The 21,687-nt window shown below is 39.5% G+C and overlaps 2 protein-coding genes across 2 annotated transcripts in view; both read left to right on the top strand.

Moving 5' to 3' along the window:
* The window catches only part of HSF5 (heat shock transcription factor 5), a 65,884-nt gene extending 50,845 nt beyond the window's left edge, over positions 1–15,039 (top strand). The window contains exon 6 of the mRNA XM_037810259.1: positions 14,255–15,039. Within this exon, the coding sequence (XP_037666187.1) occupies positions 14,255–14,325 (71 nt within the window). The 3' untranslated portion in view covers positions 14,326–15,039. The remainder of the gene's footprint in view (positions 1–14,254) is intronic.
* A 3,659-nt stretch (positions 15,040–18,698) lies between these two features.
* The window catches only part of RNF43 (ring finger protein 43), a 54,834-nt gene continuing 51,845 nt past the window's right edge, over positions 18,699–21,687 (top strand). The window contains exon 1 of the mRNA XM_037809874.1: positions 18,699–20,925. Coding sequence (XP_037665802.1) covers positions 20,674–20,925 — 252 coding nt within the window. The 5' untranslated portion in view covers positions 18,699–20,673. The remainder of the gene's footprint in view (positions 20,926–21,687) is intronic.

Below are 21,687 nucleotides of genomic sequence, written 5' to 3' on the forward strand. Positions count from 1 at the left end.
TTTCAACAAATGCTACTGGATCAACTCATTCCACACGGAAAAAATTAACATTGATCCTTGCCTCACACCATATATAAAAATTAACTCAAAATGAATCACAGACTTACATATAATACCTAAAACTATAAAACTAGAACAAAAAAATAAGAGGAAAGCTTTGCAACTTTGGGGCATGTAAAGCTTTTTTAGAGAGAACACAAAAATCTTGATTGATAGAGGAAAAAAAAAATAATTGGATTTCATGAAAATTTGAAAGACACCATTAAGAAAATAAAAAGGCAATCCAAAAGCTGGGAGAAAATATTTACAACTTATACATCAGACAAAGGACTTTGGTCAAGAATATTAAAAGAAATTTTAGAAGTCAATTTAAGAATGGACAAAGTTTTGGGCAGGTATTTCACAAAAGAAGATAAAGAAATGCCCAACAAGCACATAAAAAGATGCTTAACATCATTAATCAACAGAGAAGTACAAATTAAAACTACAATGAGATATACTATACACCCATTACAATGGCTTAATTTTTTTAAAAAAGACAAAACCATTCAACCATATCAAGTATTGGTGAGGATATAGAGCAACTGGAATTCTCATATACTGCTAGTGGGAATAAAAAATAGTACAACCACTTTTGAAAATAATTTGGCAATTTCTTAAAAGTTTAAACATAAACACCCATCACACAACCCAGCCATCCCATTTTTAGTTGGTTATGCAAGGGAAAAATCGTACATCCACAGAAGGACTTATACAGTGAATCTCACTGCAAGTTTATTCGTAATATCCAAAAAACAATAAACAAACAAAAACAACCTGGAGGCAATTACAAATGTCCATCAACAGATGACTAGATAAATAAATTAGTCTGTATCTATGCAATAACATACTACTTAGCCATAAAAGGGGAAATACTATTGATATATACACATTATGTTGAGTGAAAGAAACCAGGTCAAAAAAATAGAAGTAATATTGTGTGATTTCATTTATATAAAAATATAGAAAATGCAAACTATAGTGACAGCAGATCAGTAGTTGCCTGGAGACAGGGGTAGAGGGAGAGATGGATTACAAAGGAGCATGGGAAACTTTTAGCGGTGATGGAAATGTTTATTATCTTGATTGTAGCAGTGGTTTCACAGGTATATACATATGTCAAAACTGATGAGATTGTGTACTTTGTGTGCAGTTTATTGTGCTTCTATTTTATTCCTCAAAGTTGTAAAAAATTTTTTGATTAAAAAATCGTCAATTGCAGATGGTTACATAAGCTAAATCTATCTAATATTGAAGGAGTAGATGATTTATTTAAACTATTCCAGTATTTTTATAAAGATAAAAGCTTTCCATTACATTTTATGAAGCTAGCATAATTTTAGTACTGAATTTTATACTATTATCAAATTTGTCACATATGAATACAGATGTGTAATTCCTAAACAAAACAATATTAAATCAAACCAGGAAGTATATTAAAAGATTAATCCACCATGACTAAGTAGGATTAATGTAGGATTTCAAGGATAAATCACTATATGAAAATATATCAATATATTAATAAATTGAAGAAGAAAAACCATGACTATGTCATTATATACTCTGAAAATCATTTGACAAGTTTTAGGGGCCAATCCCAATAAAAATAAAGTGAATCAGGAATGGAAATAAACTTCCTAAGCATTATAAAAAGTAGTTATCAGAATTCCATAATAGGCATCATATTAAATGTGAAATACCTAAAGATATTTACATCAAATATAGAATGCTTTTATTCAGTGCCATTCTGAAGGATATTCTATTAACAAACAGGCATACTAAATATTAAAAAAGAGACATCATCATTATTTTCATATAATATGATTGTGTATCTACACTATCTAAGAATATCATTCCAAAAGCTGTTAGAATTAATCCAGTTCAGAAAGGTGCTAGATACAAGGTAAATATACCAAAATTTTCATAAATTCTGTTTATCAGTGATAAGTTAAAAATTAAATGGAAAAAAAGATTCCATTTCAATAGTAACAAAACAGTAAAATACCTAAGAAAAAAATTTACAAACATGATACGAGATTCATGTGAAGAAAACAGTAAAACTTTATTAAAACACAAAAAACAAGATCTTTATATATGGAGACACTATGTTCTTTGATAGGAACTTAATATCATGAAGGTATCAACTGTTAACATATTTGCATACATTTTGTGAATTTCAATCCCAATTCCAAAGTCAACTATTTTTTCCAACTATGTTTTAAATTAACAAGTTGATTTTAAAGTTTATATGGAAGAATAAATAAGAATGAACAGGTTTTTTAAAAAGAGAAGAATGGAGGAGAAGGCTTGCTCTACCACATATTAAAAGTATTGAGTAAAGTTACTATAAACAAAATAGTGTGCTGCTGGTACGAGAAAAAGAACTAGATCAATAAAGCAGATCCAAGTATATATATAGGATTTTACTATATAATAAAGGTGGCATTTCAAGTCATTGAACTTATTTTGGGGAGAACAGAAGAAGATTCTTTTCCTTTCAAGAGAGGCTCCTGGGCTCAAAGGGACACAGATGGGACACAAGATAAAAAAAAAAGGAAATACAGAATGTAAGCTTTATATCAATGTTGAATTTCTTGAACTTCTTAGCTGTGCTTAATGAGATTGCATAAAAGAATGTTCTTGTCCATGGGAAATGTATATGTGAATTAGATTGTTCAGAGATATGTGCAGCTTGCTCTCATATGTTCAGAGGACAGAGCAATAGATGATGGATGATAGGGAGGGAGGGAGAGTGGGAGGGAAAGAAAGAAATGGTGGTGTGACAGGATGTTAAAGGTGGTGGATCGGGGTATCAGGGGAGGGGGGTCGGGGTATGATGGAGTTCTATGTATGGAGTTTGTACTGTTTTTGCAACTGTTCCTGTAAGATTGAATTTATTTCAAAATAAAATTTATTAAATTAAAAAAAAAAAAAGCACCTCCTGAAGTTCTATGAATCACATACGCTCATATCCCTTTGGCCCTTTTATAGTCACACATAGTTGCAGAATAGGCAGGGAAAAGTAATCTTTAGCTGGATGACCGTGTACCCAGCTAATAATTCTACCACCATGGAAAAAGAGGTGAATGGCTTTTGGGAGACAGCCTCTGTCACAATCCACTGTTTTGTCTACCCAAATATCAGAGCATGCCCTTCTTATACATAGGCATGCTCACATTCTCTTCAAGGGAAACAATTCCAAAGACAATCCCCAACTACTGCATCCTACTTAAAGTCCAGGATCTCTAAGTAATATGAAATCCTGTTCTTTTAGCTGACTCCTCTTTTGATGACTTATAAAATAAAATACAAGCTATCCGCCCTTTTCCCCCTTGCTTGCACATACCCAGTTTAGAGTTTTAGGATAGGAATAGGATGCTTCAAACTTTCATTCAGTAAAGAGAAAACTAGGAAACATGCAGAAGTCACTGATTCATAGCTTATATCAAATCCTGCTGGATAGAAACTACAAAGACTTTCTGCCCTGGTAGTAGGATAAGTTCCTTAGTTAGCATATTTGTGAAAGCTTGCTGTTACTCTCAAGGAGTATTTTTCTTGGCTTTCCCCCTTTGGAAGGTTCTTCCTTGTCCATTACTCTTCTTAACTTTATCTGAAGTGGGCCTTGGAGAGTATGCATTTCTTTGGTGCTATATAGTTTTTGTTGCCCACTTCCTGCAAGAGTGGATCTAAGGGGCCTAGGGATTACTTCAGGGTCTGAAAAATCACACACCTTAGCAGGCCAGGCTTGTTATTTCTCTGGCAATTCAATTCTTTTCTTAAAAAACTTGGTAGACTTCTGGTTTGGTCATTCCAAATGTGAGTTGCCAAAGCTAAAGACCTCATTTAGATAGTTTTTAAGCCTAAAAAGTCTGGTATTTGATTTACTGTTTATGCCTTGCCCATCCCCTACCCTCAACCTAATGGCTTCTGTATTGAGAGCATCTGAAAGAGTGATTTTTGTTATAGAGCTCCCTCTCATTGTCTATCAGAGATTCTTAAAAGAGGTGCTTGAGAAAAGCTTGGGGCCCTCTTTTTTTTTTTGGCTTTTATAAAGGGGGTTTATTTAGTTACAAAGTTACAGTCTTAAGGCCATAAAGTGTCCAAGGTAAGGCATCAACAATGGGGCATCTCCACTGGAGAAAGACCACTGGCATCGGAAAACCTCTGTTATCTGGGAAGGCATGTGGCTGGTGCCTGCCTGCTCTCAGGCTGCACCCCAAAATGGTGTTCTCCAGGACAAGCGTCAGCTTCCAACTACTTGTCCTCAAAATGTGTCTCAGGGGCCCTCTTTAGAGGCACTTCTTTCTACTGCTTCAAGTTGGGATGTTGAAGCAGTTGGGTGCATATCCCACAAATTACTGAACTCTACTCAATTTAGGTTGACATCCACAGGCAGAGAAAACTCTTAGAGCTATATTTCGTTATCTGTTTCATCTCCTTCCCGCCTGAGTTCATCTCTTCTCAAGGTTTTTGCTGAACCTGTCAAGAAACAGCCAACACATTGTGAATTTTGTCAACCTTTTCCCCTATGGTTACCTGCTCATGTAGCATGTGGTCTGCCTTCCAGGGTATTATAGGCAACAATTCCACCAAATGTTTTCACATGGATAACAGAGATCACTAGCATTCTAACCTGCTTTATCTGTCCTAATCGCCTGCTGTTAGATTGTTAAGCCAACACCACAAATTTTAGTTTGAGTTATATCAGTACCTAAAATTCTATACTAGGGTATAGGTTAGGCTATTGTAACAAAACAAAACAATAAACAGTAGCTTAAACAAGATAGTTTATTTTTTCCCTTTTTTACAGTCTGAGTGTAAGCTGTCCAGAACTGATGCGGCAGCTTCACTTCTCTCTGCTAGCCCTCAGTTGTTATGTGGTTAAAGGGAACCGGAAAATGTTGTCTTTAGCTGGGTGCCATTTGTCTATATATAAACAAAGAATATTAGGAGTCCCTGTCACATGGACTAAGGGAAAATATTTAAAACACAGCATGTAAAGCATTTTATTCATAATACATAAAAAGCTCTTCCAAATCAGTAAGAAAAAGACAACCCAAATAAAAAGAAATCAAATGATATGAATGTGCAGTTCAGAAGAAGAAACACAAATATTGAATTACAGGTAAAATATGTTCAACCCTTCTCGTAATCAAATGCAAAGTAAATCAATCAGAAGTTTCTTTGCCATTCTGATTGGCAAAACTTAAATTGTTGATAATATACAGGTTTGAGAAAGGTGTGGGAAAAAAGGAACCTCTTATACACGGTAACTGGAATGTATGTTGTTATAGCCTTTTGGAGAACAATTTGGCATTATTTATAAGTAACTAAAATGCCCATGCCCTTCACTCAGCAATTCCACTTCTAGGAATCCCCCTATACAAATAGGCTTATTTCTGAAGACACTTAGAAATTGGTTCACTACAGAACTAATTATAATAGCAAAAATTTGGAAAAAGCATACATTCCTAATAATAGGGATCTAGATAAACTGTGATATATTCATGCAATCAAATACTATGCAACCATTTAAGAAATCAAAGTAACTTGATACTTTCTGAAATAGAAAGATGATAAGGGTCCATAATAAGTGAATGAAGCAAGTTGCAGCACAATATGTCTAGCACACCTCCCTTTTTAGAAAGAAAAAGACAGAGAAGTATATGCTGTGTAATTGTAGAAAAACATCTGGAAGAATAGGATAAAACTGATTCATGTAATAGTTGGTTACCTCTGGGAAGGTAGAATTGGAGGGATCGGGGGTATTTTTTACTTCTTAATTTGTGTGTGTGTGTGTGTGTGTGTGTGTGTGTGTGTGTGTGATTATGGGGGAATTGTCATCCTCTTTTTGTATTTTCCTACATTTTAAAATTGAAAAAAAATCCAAAAGAAAACTAGAAGTAGCTTAAATATTTTAAAGTATCCATTTAATGTGAATATAAAGGCCTCAAAATAATAAGAGCAATTTACAGAATGTATTTTTAAAATATTTATATCCCAGCTATTAACCTGACTTTTGAGGTTTAGATATGAATCAATCAAGCTAACCTTATCCCACATCAAAAATGTCTTTCCAAGATTTTGGGGAATTTCCGAGGTTCACAATGGCTTTTATTTTTGAGTTCCTGCTTCTGCTTAATTTCAGATTCATCCATATTTTACCTCTCAGAGGTGTTGTCTTCTGTCTGTTCCATACCAAGCCAGATGCAGAACTTACCCCTTTTTCTTTTATTCTGCCCCCTGCCCCCAATTTTCACTAGACATTTGTGCATGTAGCATACTTTTCTGAAGATTTGGGAAGTTATAAAAGATTTGCATTTAAAGTATGGAAATTAATTTTAAATGGAATGTTGGTCATCTCTCTCTTTAAAAGTCCTTCAGTCACTTTACTGCTTTCTCATCCTTTCTTGTCACTAGTCAATAGGCCTCCTGCCATGTTCTCTTCTTTCCTTGTTCTGTATAGTACCATACTTTCACTTCTGTGGTCTCTTTTTCTTCTGCTCTTTCCTGAGGCCCTGAATTTCTGTGTTTTACTAAGGCAGAGAAGGTTAGGTATCCTTTTATTTCCCGATGTCCTTGAGACTTCATCTTCCCCTCCCAAAGCAACTTAGCGAGGTTTATTCCTCGACAAAGACAATCACCTGCCTAAGAGGAACTCTGCTGCCTGCTGTTAAAATAATAATTTCCTCTCTTTCACAACATATTATGGTTATACGTGTAACTGATAAAATAATTAGCACAATTAATTATCTTTATTAACTCTTCCTGTTGTTTTTGTCTAAGTAAAGCCTTATGCTTTGGTCAGTAGTATTGATAGATGAGTCTTAATTGACCTTGGCTTCCTGGTATGAAACATAAGAGTTGTGAAATGTTGGCATTATTGTGACACTTAATCATATTTTCATTTTATTAGAGTCAAGGGGAAATGACTTATGATTAAGCTAGAACCTCTTTGCTAAAAAGTTAGCTTTTGTAATTAGAATGTAAGCAGAAATACAATTCATGGAGTTTCTCTACACAGCAGTAAGTGACCTTTTATAACATTATTTCCCTGTTTAAATTTCTCCAATGGTTTTCCATTACATTTAGAATAAAATCTAAAAATCCGTTCTATGGTCTACAAAATGCTGAATGATTTGGTCCCTGGCAACTGTTTGGACTTCATCCTACCACCCTCCATCTCCTTCATCTATTTCAGCCACAATAGCCTCTTCATTATTTTTGGAACACAAGCTTATTCCTGCCTTCACACTTGCTATTCTATCTGCCTGAAATGTTCTTCACTCAGATATTTGCATTGCGGGACACTGATTACGTGCTTTGACTTGGCGGGCCTGGGCTGGGGGACCTGATCAGCCCCTGGGGAGGGTGGTGGGCACGGGCGACAGCGCCCTCCGCAGCCCCCCAGGCCTGGGAAAGTGAGGCCGGAGGCAGGCCCCATTTCCTCACCCAAAATACCACCGTTAGGGGAGGCTTGCCGGAGGGAACCGCCTTTTCCCCACCCCCTTATCTTGCCCGGACACTCCCCGTTGCCAGTGCAACTCCCATCACCACCAGTGCGCATACATTGTTGCCAGACACCATTGCCAGAGCAACTCCCGCCCCTTTTCAAACAACCTCCGTGCTCTCTTAGAACCAATCCTAACCTCCGCACCCTCTCAGAACCAATCCTAGCCTTTATCCCCTCAGCATTGACTTGTAACAACCCCCGCCCTCTATGCCAGCCTATATAACCTGTGCTCACCCCTAATAAACGCTCTTGGCTTCTTCACCCTCAAAGAACCGTGTCCTGCCTGTTCCTTCTCGCCACCCTCCACACCTTGCACACCTCCGCCGGGGACCGGACCCAGTCCCCCGCCTCGCCCTCGCCTCCGGAAAAGAGCCCCCACCGCCGGTACCCTCCAAACAACGCCAAGAGCCGAGAGTTCAGCAACCGGCCGCACCCCCCCCCAGACAATTCAACTGCGACCGCAACTGGCGCCCAACGTGGGGCGCGCTGCCTTCTACACCTCAAGGCAACCCTTAAAACAGCGCTGCCCCTACCCCCACTCCCGTGCCAGGCCCTCTACTTTGAGTGCACCCTGCTAAAAGCCAACTTAAAAAAATTTGCCCCGCAGTACGGCTCTAAATCAGCCTAGCTTCAGATCTAGTCACTCTAGCTGTTCATGTATTTGGAGAACCGCCGGAAAAAATTGTTTGGCCCCTAAACGCAGGCCAAACCCGCCTGCTTATACGTAATAACCCAGACATGCAAATCCTCTTAGAAAAATTTCAGGAGGAATTCAACTGCCATTATCCTAGCCATCGACTGTTACAGGGGCTCGCCAAGCTTCCCTTCCGCAGCCCCTTCCATCCTTTCCCCTCCTCTGCACCCATCCCGGGTGCCACCACCGTCTTCACTAACGCCTCCAAAACCCGTTTCGCCTTCCTCTCTTATTCGCAGGACCATCCGGATCCCCGCCTATTCAGTTATGTCAACCTTCATTCAGTCCAAGTGGGGGAAATTCTGGCAGTGTCATACGCGCTAAACGCCCACTGCAACCACCCAGTAAACATTTTCACTAACAGCCTCTACACGTATCAGGTCTGCCAAGTCCTCGCGTTTTCCACCTTTTTCCCCGGAAACTCGGCCATTAATAAAGCACTTTCTAACCTCAGAAGCATCCTGAAGCATCGACAGGATCCTTGGTTCATTAGCCACATTCGTAGTCATTCAGGCCTTCCGGGGCCCCTGGCTAATGGCAATCATATAGTAGACCAAGCGGTCTCAGCTCAGACTACCCAAGCTATGCTAACCCACACGGCAGCCCCTCCGGGGAATGCTGTTAATCAGGCCAAGTTATTGCATTCCAGGTTTCACTTTTCGACTACATCATTACATCATCTATGTGGCCTCCCCCTAAATACCTATAAACATCTTGTCCGCAATTGTGCCACTTGTGCACCCTTTGCGCCGCTTGGCCCCCTGCAACCTCAGGAAGTCAACCCACAAGGCCTAAAACCCAATTCTAAATGACAAATGAACATAACTCACGTTCTGTCCTTTAAACGTCTCAAATATGTGCATGTAATAATTGACACCTTCTCAGCCATGTGTTATGCAGTCCCCCTTGCCGGGGAAACGGCCAAACACTGTATCAAGGCCCTAAGACAAGGAATTCTCTTCATGGGAGTTCCCTGAAACCTAAAAACAGACAATAAGCCTGCCTATCGCAGTGCCTCCTTTGCAGCCTTCCTTCAGTTATATAACATCACCCATCATTTCGGCATCCCCTATAATCCTCAGGGTCAAGCCATTGTGAAAGCCGTCCATCGCCGCTTAAAAACACAAATTGAAAAAGAAAGGGCAATGCTCCCCCAGGCAACTCCAGGGGACCTTATCATAGCAGCCCTTATTCACCTTAATCTACTCACATTCAATAAGGATGGGCTTTCGCCCCTACATAAACATTGGGGGCCCTCGTATAGGCCCACCCAAGCCCCAATGGTTTACTAGAAGAACCCAGAAAATAATGCCTGGAAGGGTCCCTCCCCACTCCTCGCCCAGGGGCGTGGGTTTGCTTGTGTTTTCCCAGATGATGCAGCACAACCAATCTAAATCCCAGAAAGGGCAATCCGGCCTGCCACCAGCAACCACGCGTCTAACGAGACGAGAACGCCGTCGTCTCCGCAACCTGGTGCACCAGATGACAACAGTACACCTGGGCCTGGACCCCAGTCCGAGTGAACCCCCTTTTTCCACAGCCCTCCAGCCGCACCTCAGCTCCAACCAGCCACACCTCAGCTGCAAACAACGCATCGCCAACCCCATCACCCCAACCTTTCTTACCCCCCTCTCGTTACTCCTCTCCCCTCCTCGGCCTTATCCAAGCAGCCTTCACCTCGGTAAATTTCTCCAGCCCCAATCTTACCTCCTCTTGTTGGCTTTGCCTCTCCACTTCTTCCCCCCTGTATGAGCCAATTGCCTCCAACCTCTCCTTTTCAGAAAACACAGAGGACAGCCCCTCAAAATGCAATTAAAATACCTCTGCCGTCCCCCTAACCTTTCATTCAGTCTCCTTTACAGAAAAGGGCATCTGCCCTCGCTCGAGTAACTCTCCCAGCCTCACAGCTTGTGCCAACTACTCCTCTCCCAGCAACTCTGCCAAGTTTCTTATTCCCCACAACTCCTCCCAATGGCTCTGCTCCTCTACAGAACTTACCCCCTGCCTTAATGTACAAACCCTCAAGACAACTAATAAAACTTGCCTCCTAATTGTCCTCATCCCTAGGGTCTTATACCACAGCGAAGAAAACTTCTTCCTCCGCCTGGAAAGAACTGCAAATCCTGCCCTTCTACAAAAGCGAGAGCCCATCACCGCCCTCACAATTGCCTCCCTCCTAAGTCTTGCAGGCGCTAACACCGGAATCGCTGCATTAGCCAGTCAAAGCTCCGCCCTAACTCACCTCCGGGCGGCTGTTAACGAGGACATTCGTCACCTACAAAACGCTATTTCCCATCTTAAAAATTCTGTCAATTCCCTCTCTGAGGTAGTGCTCCAAAACCGCCGAAGTCTCGACCTTCTCCTCCTCAAAAAAGAAGGCCTCTGCGCCGCCCTAAGAAAAGAGTGTTGTGTTTATGCCAATTCCACAGGTCTCGCCGAAGACAGCCTAAAAAAGGTCCAAAAGAGACTAGAACAACGCAAAAAAAACCGTAAAGCCACCAGTTATTGGTCCCATATCTTTACCCCCCTCCTCCCTTACCTCCTCCCTCTCCTCGGCCCCTTACTAATAATCATTCTAGCTCTCACTTTAAAACCCTGTATTATCCGTAGAATTGTTCAACTTGTAAGGAAACAAACAGATGCTATTTTTTCCTCGTTCGTGCAAATCCAGTACCAGCGACTCGCCACCTCTAACGCTCCCTACTCCGAGATGACAACCAACCCTCCGCAACCTCACCGCCACCGGTCAACCCGCCGACCGCGAGGCCCTTCTCAATTGCCTAAACCTCATACCAACCTCGAGCTCCAGCTTCTCTAAACCTTCAACTTTAAACCTCCCACCTTCACCCATCCCGCTAGCAGCAAGGCCCCTGTCAAGCGCCCAGGCGCCACACCAACGCTGAGCTCCAGCCTCGCTGAGCCACCGTCAACCCTTTTTCCCCTCCCCAACCTTCCCCTTCCCTCATCCCTTAGCGAACCTCTCCGGTAAGCTTCTTCCTTTAATTTGAAAAGAAGGGGGAAATGCGGGACACTGATTACGTGCTTTGACTTGGCGGGCCTGGGCTGGGGGACCTGATCAGCCCCTGGGGAGGGTGGTGGGCACGGGCGACAGCGCCCTCCACTGCCCCCCAGGCCTGGGAAAGTGAGGCCGGAGGCAGGCCCCATTTCCTCACCCAAAATACCACCGTTAGGGGAGGCTTGCCGGAGGGAACCGCCTTTTCCCCACCCCCTTATCTTGCCCGGACACTCCCCGTTGCCAGTGCAACTCCCATCACCACCAGTGCGCATACATTGTTGCCAGACACCATTGCCAGAGCAACTCCCGCCCCTTTTCAAACAACCTCCGTGCTCTCTTAGAACCAATCCTAACCTCCGCACCCTCTCAGAACCAATCCTAGCCTTTATCCCCTCAGCATTGACTTGTAACAACCCCCGCCCTCTATGCCAGCCTATATAACCTGTGCTCACCCCTAATAAACGCTCTTGGCTTCTTCACCCTCAAAGAACCGTGTCCTGCCTGTTCCTTCTCGCCACCCTCCACACCTTGCACACCTCCGCCGGGGACCGGACCCAGTCCCCCGCCTCGCCCTCGCCTCCGGAAAAGAGCCCCCACCGCCGGTACCCTCCAAACAACGCCAAAAGCCGAGAGTTCAGCAACCAGCCGCACCCCCCCCCCAGACAATTCAACTGCGACCGCATTGCATGGCTTGCTCCTTCATTTCATTCAGTGCTCTGCTCAAATGCCAGTTCATCATAGAAACCTTCCTGACCATGCTATCTGAAATCGCTCCCTAATTCCCCATGTCCTGCCCTCCTTCAATCTCTATTCCTTATCCTTCTTTGTTTTTCTTCTGCAGAAGATTTTTAAGTAGTATTGGAAAACCCCCTTCCCCTTCCTCCAATCCTCTGTTTTGCTAAAATGTAATCACTGCTAAGATTTTGGTGTTTTTCCAGATCATATGAAATACAGTTTGTGTGTTTGGTAGAAGAGGGTTATTCTTGCTGTCATTTTGAGTTTTTTTGTTGTTTTTTAAATTGCATTGTGGAAGCTACACTATGTTATGTTCTAATGGGATGTTTAGTTTTACAATTAAGGGAAACTTGATGTTTAAGAGCAAAGTTCAATTCATTTCTAAAGAAAAGACTGTTCATTTTGTAGCTATTGGATTATGGATGAGATTTCATTAAGGTAATAGCCCCAAAGCCCTAGAGGTTACTCTCAGCAGAAATTAACATTCCCAAACAAGTAGATGCAATGTTCTTGTCCCTCATAGCCTTTTATCTCTCAAAGCAACTCAGTGCTGTGATTCCAAAATACTTATCTTTTCTGATGAGTATGCAAGTTTCCCTTCAGATTGAAGTCATATAAACCTCTAGTAGCAACAGATTAGTCTGTGTCTTTTTGTATTTACATTGGTCTCAGCGCTTTCTAACCCTCTGGTTGGCAGTTTTGATAATGAAGGAAACCCATTTTAATAAAATCATTCTGTTTTGTTACTAATTATTAGTAACTGAGTGCCGAATGTTATTTTAAAGGTCAAACATTAAGGTTAAGAGAGTTTGTCGCTGCTATTCTTCAGCCTATTTCCATATAAGATTTGTAATTGCTTTAATAGTCTTTACCTTTGTCATTATTAAGAATCCCCACTCTGTTTTCAGAGTTCTGTTATAAATGGGTCTATTCACAGTCCACAAATTTTAGTATTTTCTATTACCATATGACCTGTCTTTCTTGCTCTGATGTGGAGCTGAAGAGTTTAGAGAAAGATTGTAATTAGGCGTTATTCCTTCTATATCTTTTGGCCATCTTTTAAAAATCCTGATGCTCCGGTTGCACTCCATACCAATTAAGTCAGAATGTCTGGGGGTCGGAACCCTAGGCATCAATATATGCAGCAAGTTTTGGAAACCACAGGCCTTACTTTTAAGCCATATAGCTTAGAGCTTCTTCTAAGTTATCTACTTACTCTCAGGATTAATTAGATGTGCTTATAATAATGCATTTTACCTACCTGAAAAAACAGATGCTATGTAAATATGATGTCATTATCATTATTGTCATTGTTATTATTTAGACTTTAAAGAAGCCAGTTTAAGTGATACATTGATGGTCTGTTCTTCCACCTGCAAGATGCTCTTCTGGATAAACTACTTGCTCCTTATGAATAGGTTGTAATTTATCCATATAAGTGAACACTTTCCCCTGGTGACTGATCTACCTTTTATGAAATATGACAAGAATTAGGTACTATTCCAGACACTATCTAGATTTTCTCAAACGTGGTGATAGAATTCCATTTTATTGAATGCTCTCCTGTCCAGGCCATTTAGTTCCACTTCTATACATGGTCTTAGCCTTTTATTGTATTAAAGAACTAGTACTTGAACTGAGAGTTCACTTTTTTATGTCTTTCTGTTCTTAATGAACCACTCTTTATCTCTTGACCTCTGTGAAGGTTATGCTTCCTTTTGTTTTTTTTTAACAGACAATTCAGATAGGTGTTTTCATAAGAGTTCAGCTGTATTAGTCAATAAGTGGAAGTTTTATGGAGGCAATTAACTTTGGAAAAGTAGTGATTATTTATAATAACATTATTTTTCTGGAGGTATCACCTTTTCATATTCCTACAACCCACTCATGTATTTTTTACCATGGAGGAAATGAATTTTCATTTGTGAGTGTGTATTTCACTTTGGTCCCTTTGACATTTTTCCTTTCTCTTTATCATTTATAAAAAGGCAATTGAAATGAAAAGAGGCTTGGTCACACCACTAAAAAGAGATAAATTTTAAACGGTTAGTCCCTTTGGGTTAGCAACTGGGTTCCATCTGTGTGCTTTAGAGTTACAGAGCTGTCCTGAAGTTGAGAGTCAGGTGGGACAATATTATTTTAGAGACAATTCTACAGCTGAATCATAAACAAGTTTTTCTTCTTGTCTGAAGACTTTTCTGTAGAATGCTACATCTGGGAGACTAAGAGTGAGTAAACAGTTCTCCTTGCTTTCTAGATCTTCATCTGCTGGTGGATGTGGCCTGCAAGCAGGAGCACTTTCCAAAGGAGGAAGAATTAAAAGAGTGAGGAGCGGATGACAATTGTGACATTGTGCACTAGCTGTAGCTGGAGGCAGACTAGCCTTGCACATGACACACTGTTGGGATTTTTTCAGTTGTGTTAATGAAAAAAAAGTATTATTTGTTTTGTTAATTGAGAATTTTGTTAATTGAGAATTGGGAATTTGGGATTTACTACAGCTGTTCGGTTCAGATTATTTATCTTGACAAACTACTAAACATCTAGCAGCCATGTTTTTTGCTGCCCAGATCCTTTTCAAATAAAAAGTCCTGGCCTTCTGTTATAGTAAAGAAACATCTAAAAACTGCTGCATCTATGGTACTGGAGAACAATTTGCGTGTATATGCTGATTTGTCCTCTTGCAACTCTGAAACTAGTCAGCACAACTCCAGTGGGGAGCTCAGACTATCTGTTTCAAGTCACAGTGTGGACCTTTTAAATTAAGAAGATTGTGTGAGAAGAAAAGGTATGTGAGGTCACCAAGATCGCAGGTCTAAATGGGTCAGGGATTCCAGGGAAGAACTCTGGGAAAGAGCTAATTTTCCAAGTGATTAACCAGGAAATGTTCTTACTTCCTAACTCAGCATTCTGTTTCAAGAGCAAGGCATCCGGACTTGGACCATCCATCACACTTAACAGCCTCTGATTCTTTTATATTAATGGGAGCATTCTTCTATTTTCTCATCTTTAATTTTAATGATACATTATCAGAAATGGTAAAAAGGGTTTTGTTAATATATCACTTATTTAAATGTCTTCTAAAGAAAAGTATTTAATTTGTTTAATATAACTGTATTTATAAATGCTGGTAGATTTAAAGGTTTTAATAGCTTTTTATTTTTATTAATATTGCCATATAGAAGGATAAAGGATGCATGTGTAATATTTTTATTTTGAAGGAAAAATGTGCAATGTGTGAACAAAAACATTAAGGGATTTAACACAGTGTTTTCTTATTTTAGATTTCTACATTCAGTAAGTATAAATCCTCATCTATATAAAATATTGTGTACAAAATTTGGAGAAAACGCATTGGTAGTCATTTAGCAGAAGCCATGCCATTGATCTTTTTAATAGTTTATGTCTGGTTTAAGCTTCTGAGAGAATTTTGGAGAGTGGGATAGACTATAACATTTTTATTTTATCCCCTCTATAGGATTCTTAATTTGAGTGGTAGGATTGTGGGACTGGTTTTTAAGTTCAGCTCACTAGGAGAGGTATCTTGGATTCTTGGATGTCCAGTTTCTTTGGTTGATCCGTCACTTGCTCATTCAATGACAGCATAAAATAATTTCTGATTTAAAGTCTTTTAAATTGACTAAAACTTTCTTATTGGACCTGCCTCAGTTTTCCTAGTAAGCAACTGTAGAAACAAAAGGAAATTCCTAGGAGTATAAACTAACTTAAAAAAAAAGGCTCTTAGTGACATGATATAAGTACTATTCTAGCCATTGTTGGTGAGACTTAATTTATTTCTTAAATTGCATTGTGCCTTCCCAATGATGTCAAGCCCTAGAAGTGTTAACAGAGATCTAGATTTTTGGAAAAGGTCTACAGTGACTCAGTTTACTTACGAGAGTGGGTTCTGAAAAACAACCTGTCTGGTCCATCTTATTAGACTAGTTGATGTCCATGTAATGGGCGTTTTTTTCATCTTTGTTAACATGGTTTAAAAGATGAACAAATTACCAAGATGCCTACATCTTTCGGCCAAACTGTATCTTTTGGCAGAGTATGTTAAAAGGAGACCCAATTTCCAAATGAAAGAATGCTTTTTCTCTGTCATGTTGAAAAGCTGATATACTGTGTAGGTGATGCTCCTTCCCTTAAATGTGCCTTTCTTAACCTTGTATTTGTTGAAAGAGATAATATCTTTTGAGGAACATGTGTCAAGCAGGAACCTTGGCATAGATTTAATTTCAGTGGTTTTAAGGCTTAGTTAGTGAAATGCCTTAATCAGCTTTCCAAACTTTTTTATATAAGAATACAACAGACCGAGGAGCTGGATCTCCTGCTATACTCACATGTCTGGTACCTATCAGCTGAAGCTATCATCACTGACTTGGGCAAAACGGCAAAAGATAAAATAAAATCTTTGCGTGAATTAGCCAATAGAGTCTGACACATTCTAACAAGGTTCCTGACTAGCACACCAGTATTTCAGCACCTTAAGCACCAATGAATTTCAATCAATCAACAATAAAGTGAGTGTTCCAACTAGACTTGTCTTGCTTATTTTTACTATTTGATTGGTGATCAATAGAAAACTCAGTCATTATGACCGTTAATCATAATGGTAAAGTTCCAAAGAGAATATACTCTGTTTTTCAAAGAATCTGACTTTTTAAGAAATGTATAGTGGCTTCTGTTTTTTCGTTTGTACTTGAGCAGAGATTGAATCTTTACTATGCCATTAAGGATAAGGGTAATTCCCAGACATGTTTTACAAAAACCTAGTTTTTTTGAAAAGGATGAATGGTCTTCAGTAACTTTAGTCAATCCAGATATGAAAGTTGATCCTGAAGGATAATGTGTCTTATGTGTAATATTAGGTAATAGATGTCAGTGAGATGGGCATTTCATTACCATAGTGATGGTATCTTTATGTCATCTCTATGGATGTCTTGAAGTTCAGTTTATCAGCCCCTGAAGGATAACTCCAAAACTTTGAAGACAGAGAATAATTTACCTTGCTAGTCAATTCTGGTGACCTAAATAAACAGTGTTTCAGAGAACTAAACTTCATAGAGCTGTTTTGTTTGATCCCAACTCTCAAGGTCCCCAGGTTCATTCTATCTCATCATCATTCCCAGTCCTTGGAGTTTCCTCAAAAAAGGATAACCACATCTGTGACTGTTTTTGTCTTTTCAATTTAAGTATGTATATTGGGTCACTAAATTCCTTTGCAGGTTTCAAGCAGAAATAGGTGAGGCAGAGCCCGTTTGTAGGTTATGAAAACTTTTTGTTTAGTTTAAAGCTATTTATTGCATATGTCAGTAATAGAATAATGTATATTTTGCTTAATTTATGCTATACTGTTATGTGGCATATATCAAATAAAATGTAAAACCATAACAAATTTTCAGAAATTCTCTCTGGAAGAATTAGAGCAGTTTCTATAACTTTAGGAAAGGAGCTACAAAACAATTTATACTTGCAGTATGTTTTTAAGGTACAACCAAGGGAGAAAGTGCTAAATTAAGAATTTACTTTAGAAAATCTCTTTCTGCTCTAGGCTGGTTATTGGGTCTAAAATTCTGAAATTATCACCATAAGCCTTCTATAGGAAAAAAAATGTGCAAGGTAAATAGGTCACACTTACTTTTTGCTTTCATAGGCATTTAATCTTTTCAACAAACTGACAATGCAGTTATTATTATCCACATTTTACAGATGATCAAACAGAAGCTCATTTGTACAATTTTGAAAGATTATTGGCAGCAGTTTATTCCAGCCACAGTCGAATATAATTTGGTAAACTTAAAAATTCAAACTTTAGAAACATATATTTGAAACTTTTGCACTATTTCTAATGACAAGGAAACTAGAAGGGTTATAGTTCATGAGCATGGTAATTAGCTGAAAATTAGATCTCTTTTTACCTATGTTCTTCTCATTAAGCATATTTTACCCTTTGCCTGGATTCATGACATAGACTTATTTGCAGTCTTACGTTGAGGTCTGATCCATGGTATTATTTCATTTCTCAAAGATGTGAGAAGAAAATTAAAGTTGGATTCCAAACCTCTGACATCAATCTGATCTGAAAGCTCCATATAAGCACAGTTTAGAAAAGAGCTAATGAACTTAAATTAGTAAGAGCTGAAGAAAAGCTATGCGTAAAATGGACAGAGTCCTTCTCAAGTAGCTGATATAAGAGAGCAATAAATCAGTAAGTACTGAGCACAGGATCACTGTTCTGGCTTTGCGCCACTTACAGACATTAAAACCTGGAAAGAGTAGAAATCCCTTTGAGCTTATTTTTATAAAACCTGGTATGCCAATTCTTCTTTTTTCTGGGTTTGCTTTCATTTTCTGCCTCTTTATTTCCTCATACCCACCTGTGCTCTACTGGGTACAGAATCTGCTTAGATGTCTGTTTCAGTGACCCTGATTTACATGTGGTAGCTTGCTTACCTAGAGAAAAGTATTGAAAATTGAATTGGATGCAGTTTGGCTGTGGCTCAGTAGAGGGAGTAGAGTTGCTGAGAGAGCAGAGAAAGTGAATGAATGTGTCTGGCTAAGTGCGTGCTCACCCAACCCTATGCCCTAGCCAGCCAGGAGGAGGGGCGGGGTGGAGGGTGGTTGCGTCCAGCTGCTCCACCCACACTTTGTGTCAGCAGGTAGAGAGCGTGATTGCAGTCCCAGGGGAGGGAGTCAGCGCTAGAACACCAATTACAAACCACAGGCTTCCTCCTCTAGGGAGTTCATCCAGAAATGTCTTTCTTGAAGGGAAGCACTTGAATCCTTCTGAACTTTCCAAGTCCATCCATGATTCAGAGATATTGCCTTCTCCCTCTGGGATTTTCTGTGTTCCTGGTAGTGAATTGTTGCTGATGTGTTTGCTACTTTGCTTCTTTTCTCTTTCAGGATTTGATCATTTTATATGTTGTTCGGGGAGAAAAAGAACTTTTGTTAGAGGAGATTTCAGAAATGATTTTGGATCCTCTATAAATGTTTTTAGAGTTCTTGGGGACACTAGCTCTCATCCTGGAATAAATTTCTGCCTTTGACCTGCATGGATTATTTTTTCAGGCTGTGGAATTTCTCGGCACCTACCTGCAGTGTGGGGCACTTGGTTTGGTTGCAGAGTAAGAAGGTGGAAGAATGAGCTGTACTTGGTTAAGCAGTTAAATTTTTTTTGAGCAGGATCTATAAAAGCATAATTGAATTTGTTTCACCCCCGTGGATTCCTGTGGGCCGGACAGCACAACAGGTTTGCAGATTTCTTTTGAAATTCTTTTTCTTTTTTTCTCTGCCTCAGCAAAAGAAAAGGATCTATATATAACAGGTTCATGTTCAATTGCTTGGCTTTTCAGCTCTTATTCTGGAGACTTTGTAAGATTTTTTAACCTGATCTCTGAATCTGCTGGGCTTTGTGGAGGAAGTGCATTTATATTTACTTAGGAGTGCACATTTTAAAATCTTAATACAAATACCCGAATGTGCCTAAAAATAGCCCAGATCTACTCTACTTGGGCTTATTTTTACTTTTTCAGGGTGTTTGACTCAGAGCCTGTGATTAATCACTCCCCCTATCTGTTATTCCCTACCCCCTCAAGAAATTTGAAAACGTGTTAGGAATAATCTTTTGTCTTTCTTATAAACCTAGAAAATTACAGATTATAAGATCTGGAAATTAAAGTAGTTTCTAAAAGCATCTCATGGGAAATCAAAGTTTTGGCATTCTCGAGCGGTATAAAAGCTGGACTCCGTTAAGAGAGAAAGGGAAATGGAGATAGAGATATGAATTTTAACTGGAAAAAATAATTGCGGAGCTAACCTTTTCAAATGTTCTTCTAATTAATAAAGCTGGAAAAAGTTGTAATGCTTAGGATTATCGTGTAAAATGTGAAGATATATAAATTAGACACCTAATTCATAGCCAGATTTTGGTAGAACACAAAAAATAGTTTATGTCCAAGTTTATGAAAAGTTTATAAAGTCAGTGGGCTTAGAACTTTGGCTGTACTGAAATATAGTTTAATGTGGAAATGTTTTTCTGAATACCTGTTATAGCATCTTTGGACAACCCTCAAGGTGTGGCCTGAAATTTTGTTTATTAATGTTCCCTTTCTTCCCCCCATTAAAACAAATTCTTGAGATCTTTAGTCATTTACCATTGGCAAAGTTTGTGGCTCAGAAACGGCCACCTCTACATTTTCTGAGCTGAGATTTTTCACTTCCAATTTGGATGCATGGCCTTAGCAGTTTTCTTTGCCTTGTTTTGTTCATGAACATTGGGTTCAGTGCTTCAGCAACTTGATGCATATGGAAGACCAACACCAAGTGACTTGGTATAATTAAAATTCACAATGTGAGATTCAGCCTCAAGCAAAGTTGGAAATTCCAAAGAGAAGTGGTGAGATCTTTACTAATCAGAGTGAAGATGGGAGAAAATGGCCTACCTGCAGCAGAAGTGGGCTGAAAACACCCTTCTCTGCCCCAATAAGTATGCCACCTGCTCTTGGGAATATACTTTAAAGAAAGGAAAGGTCAAAAACACGACTTGGCTTTCTGAAACTGAAGCATAAATTCTCTTTTCCTCCATTTGTCTGGATCTGGGAACCTGCATTTGATACTAGCTACTGGAAGCAGTATGCATGGCCGAAGTGCATCGCTGCAGCTGGTAGCATGAGTGGTGGCCACCAGCTGCAGCTGGCTGCCCTCTGGCCCTGGCTGCTGATGGCTACCCTGCAGGCAGGCTTTGGACGCACAGGACTGGTACTGGCAGCAACAGTGGAGTCTGAAAGATCAGCAGAGCAGAAAGCTATTATCAGAGTGATCCCCTTGAAAATGGACCCCACGGGAAAACTGAATCTCACTTTGGAAGGTGTGTTTGCTGGTGTTGCTGAAATAACTCCAGCAGAAGGAAAATTAATGCAGGTAAGGGTAACTTTATTCCATTTCACTTTCCGTCTGTTTGAAATACGGCTTTCTTCTTTTGTCTCTCAAACCACATACCATACTATGACTTCAGCTGTTTAGCTTCCTGTTTGTTCCACCTTTTGACAATATTGCCTTATTGGCATTCTAAAGCAAATTCTTATTTTATACTCAAGGAGAAATATACAAATCCTATATTTTAGAAGATCATCTCCTTATTTCTAACTCTGGGATTACATTGCCTTTCTAGGTACATACATTAAGGTCTTTCTTTGCAAGTAATACATTTTTTTTGATAGCTAAAATGTGAGCTTGCATTTTTTTGACCTGAGGATTGTACTTTCCATCCTGTTTAAATTTGAAGTGAGCAAAAAGGGAGTTGATTTTAATGGTGAACAGCACCCTAAAGTTCTGGAATGCCTTTGGAGCATATTTGTTCACTTTGTCACTTTTAAAATTCAGTCAAAGCTTACAACATGTGTGGCATCCTATTGCTAAATCCAAAATGGAGAGGACTGGATTACAAAATGGACACAAGGTGTAAACCTGCCAACTGATCACTTTTGTCTCATCCACACACAATTTTATTACTTTCAAAAATTTTAAATTTAGCTTCTCTTTTTTTATTGACCCATAGAGTTTTTCAGACACATTTTCTTAGCCTTTCAGGCTGCGAATTTTACCTATAACTCATTCATAGCCTACTCTTTATGTGTTGACTTTATGAACTGATTGGGGACATAACATTTCGTAGACCAATTG

This window comes from Choloepus didactylus, chromosome 18, assembly GCF_015220235.1.
Source record: "Choloepus didactylus isolate mChoDid1 chromosome 18, mChoDid1.pri, whole genome shotgun sequence".
Lineage (NCBI taxonomy): Eukaryota > Metazoa > Chordata > Mammalia > Pilosa > Megalonychidae > Choloepus > Choloepus didactylus.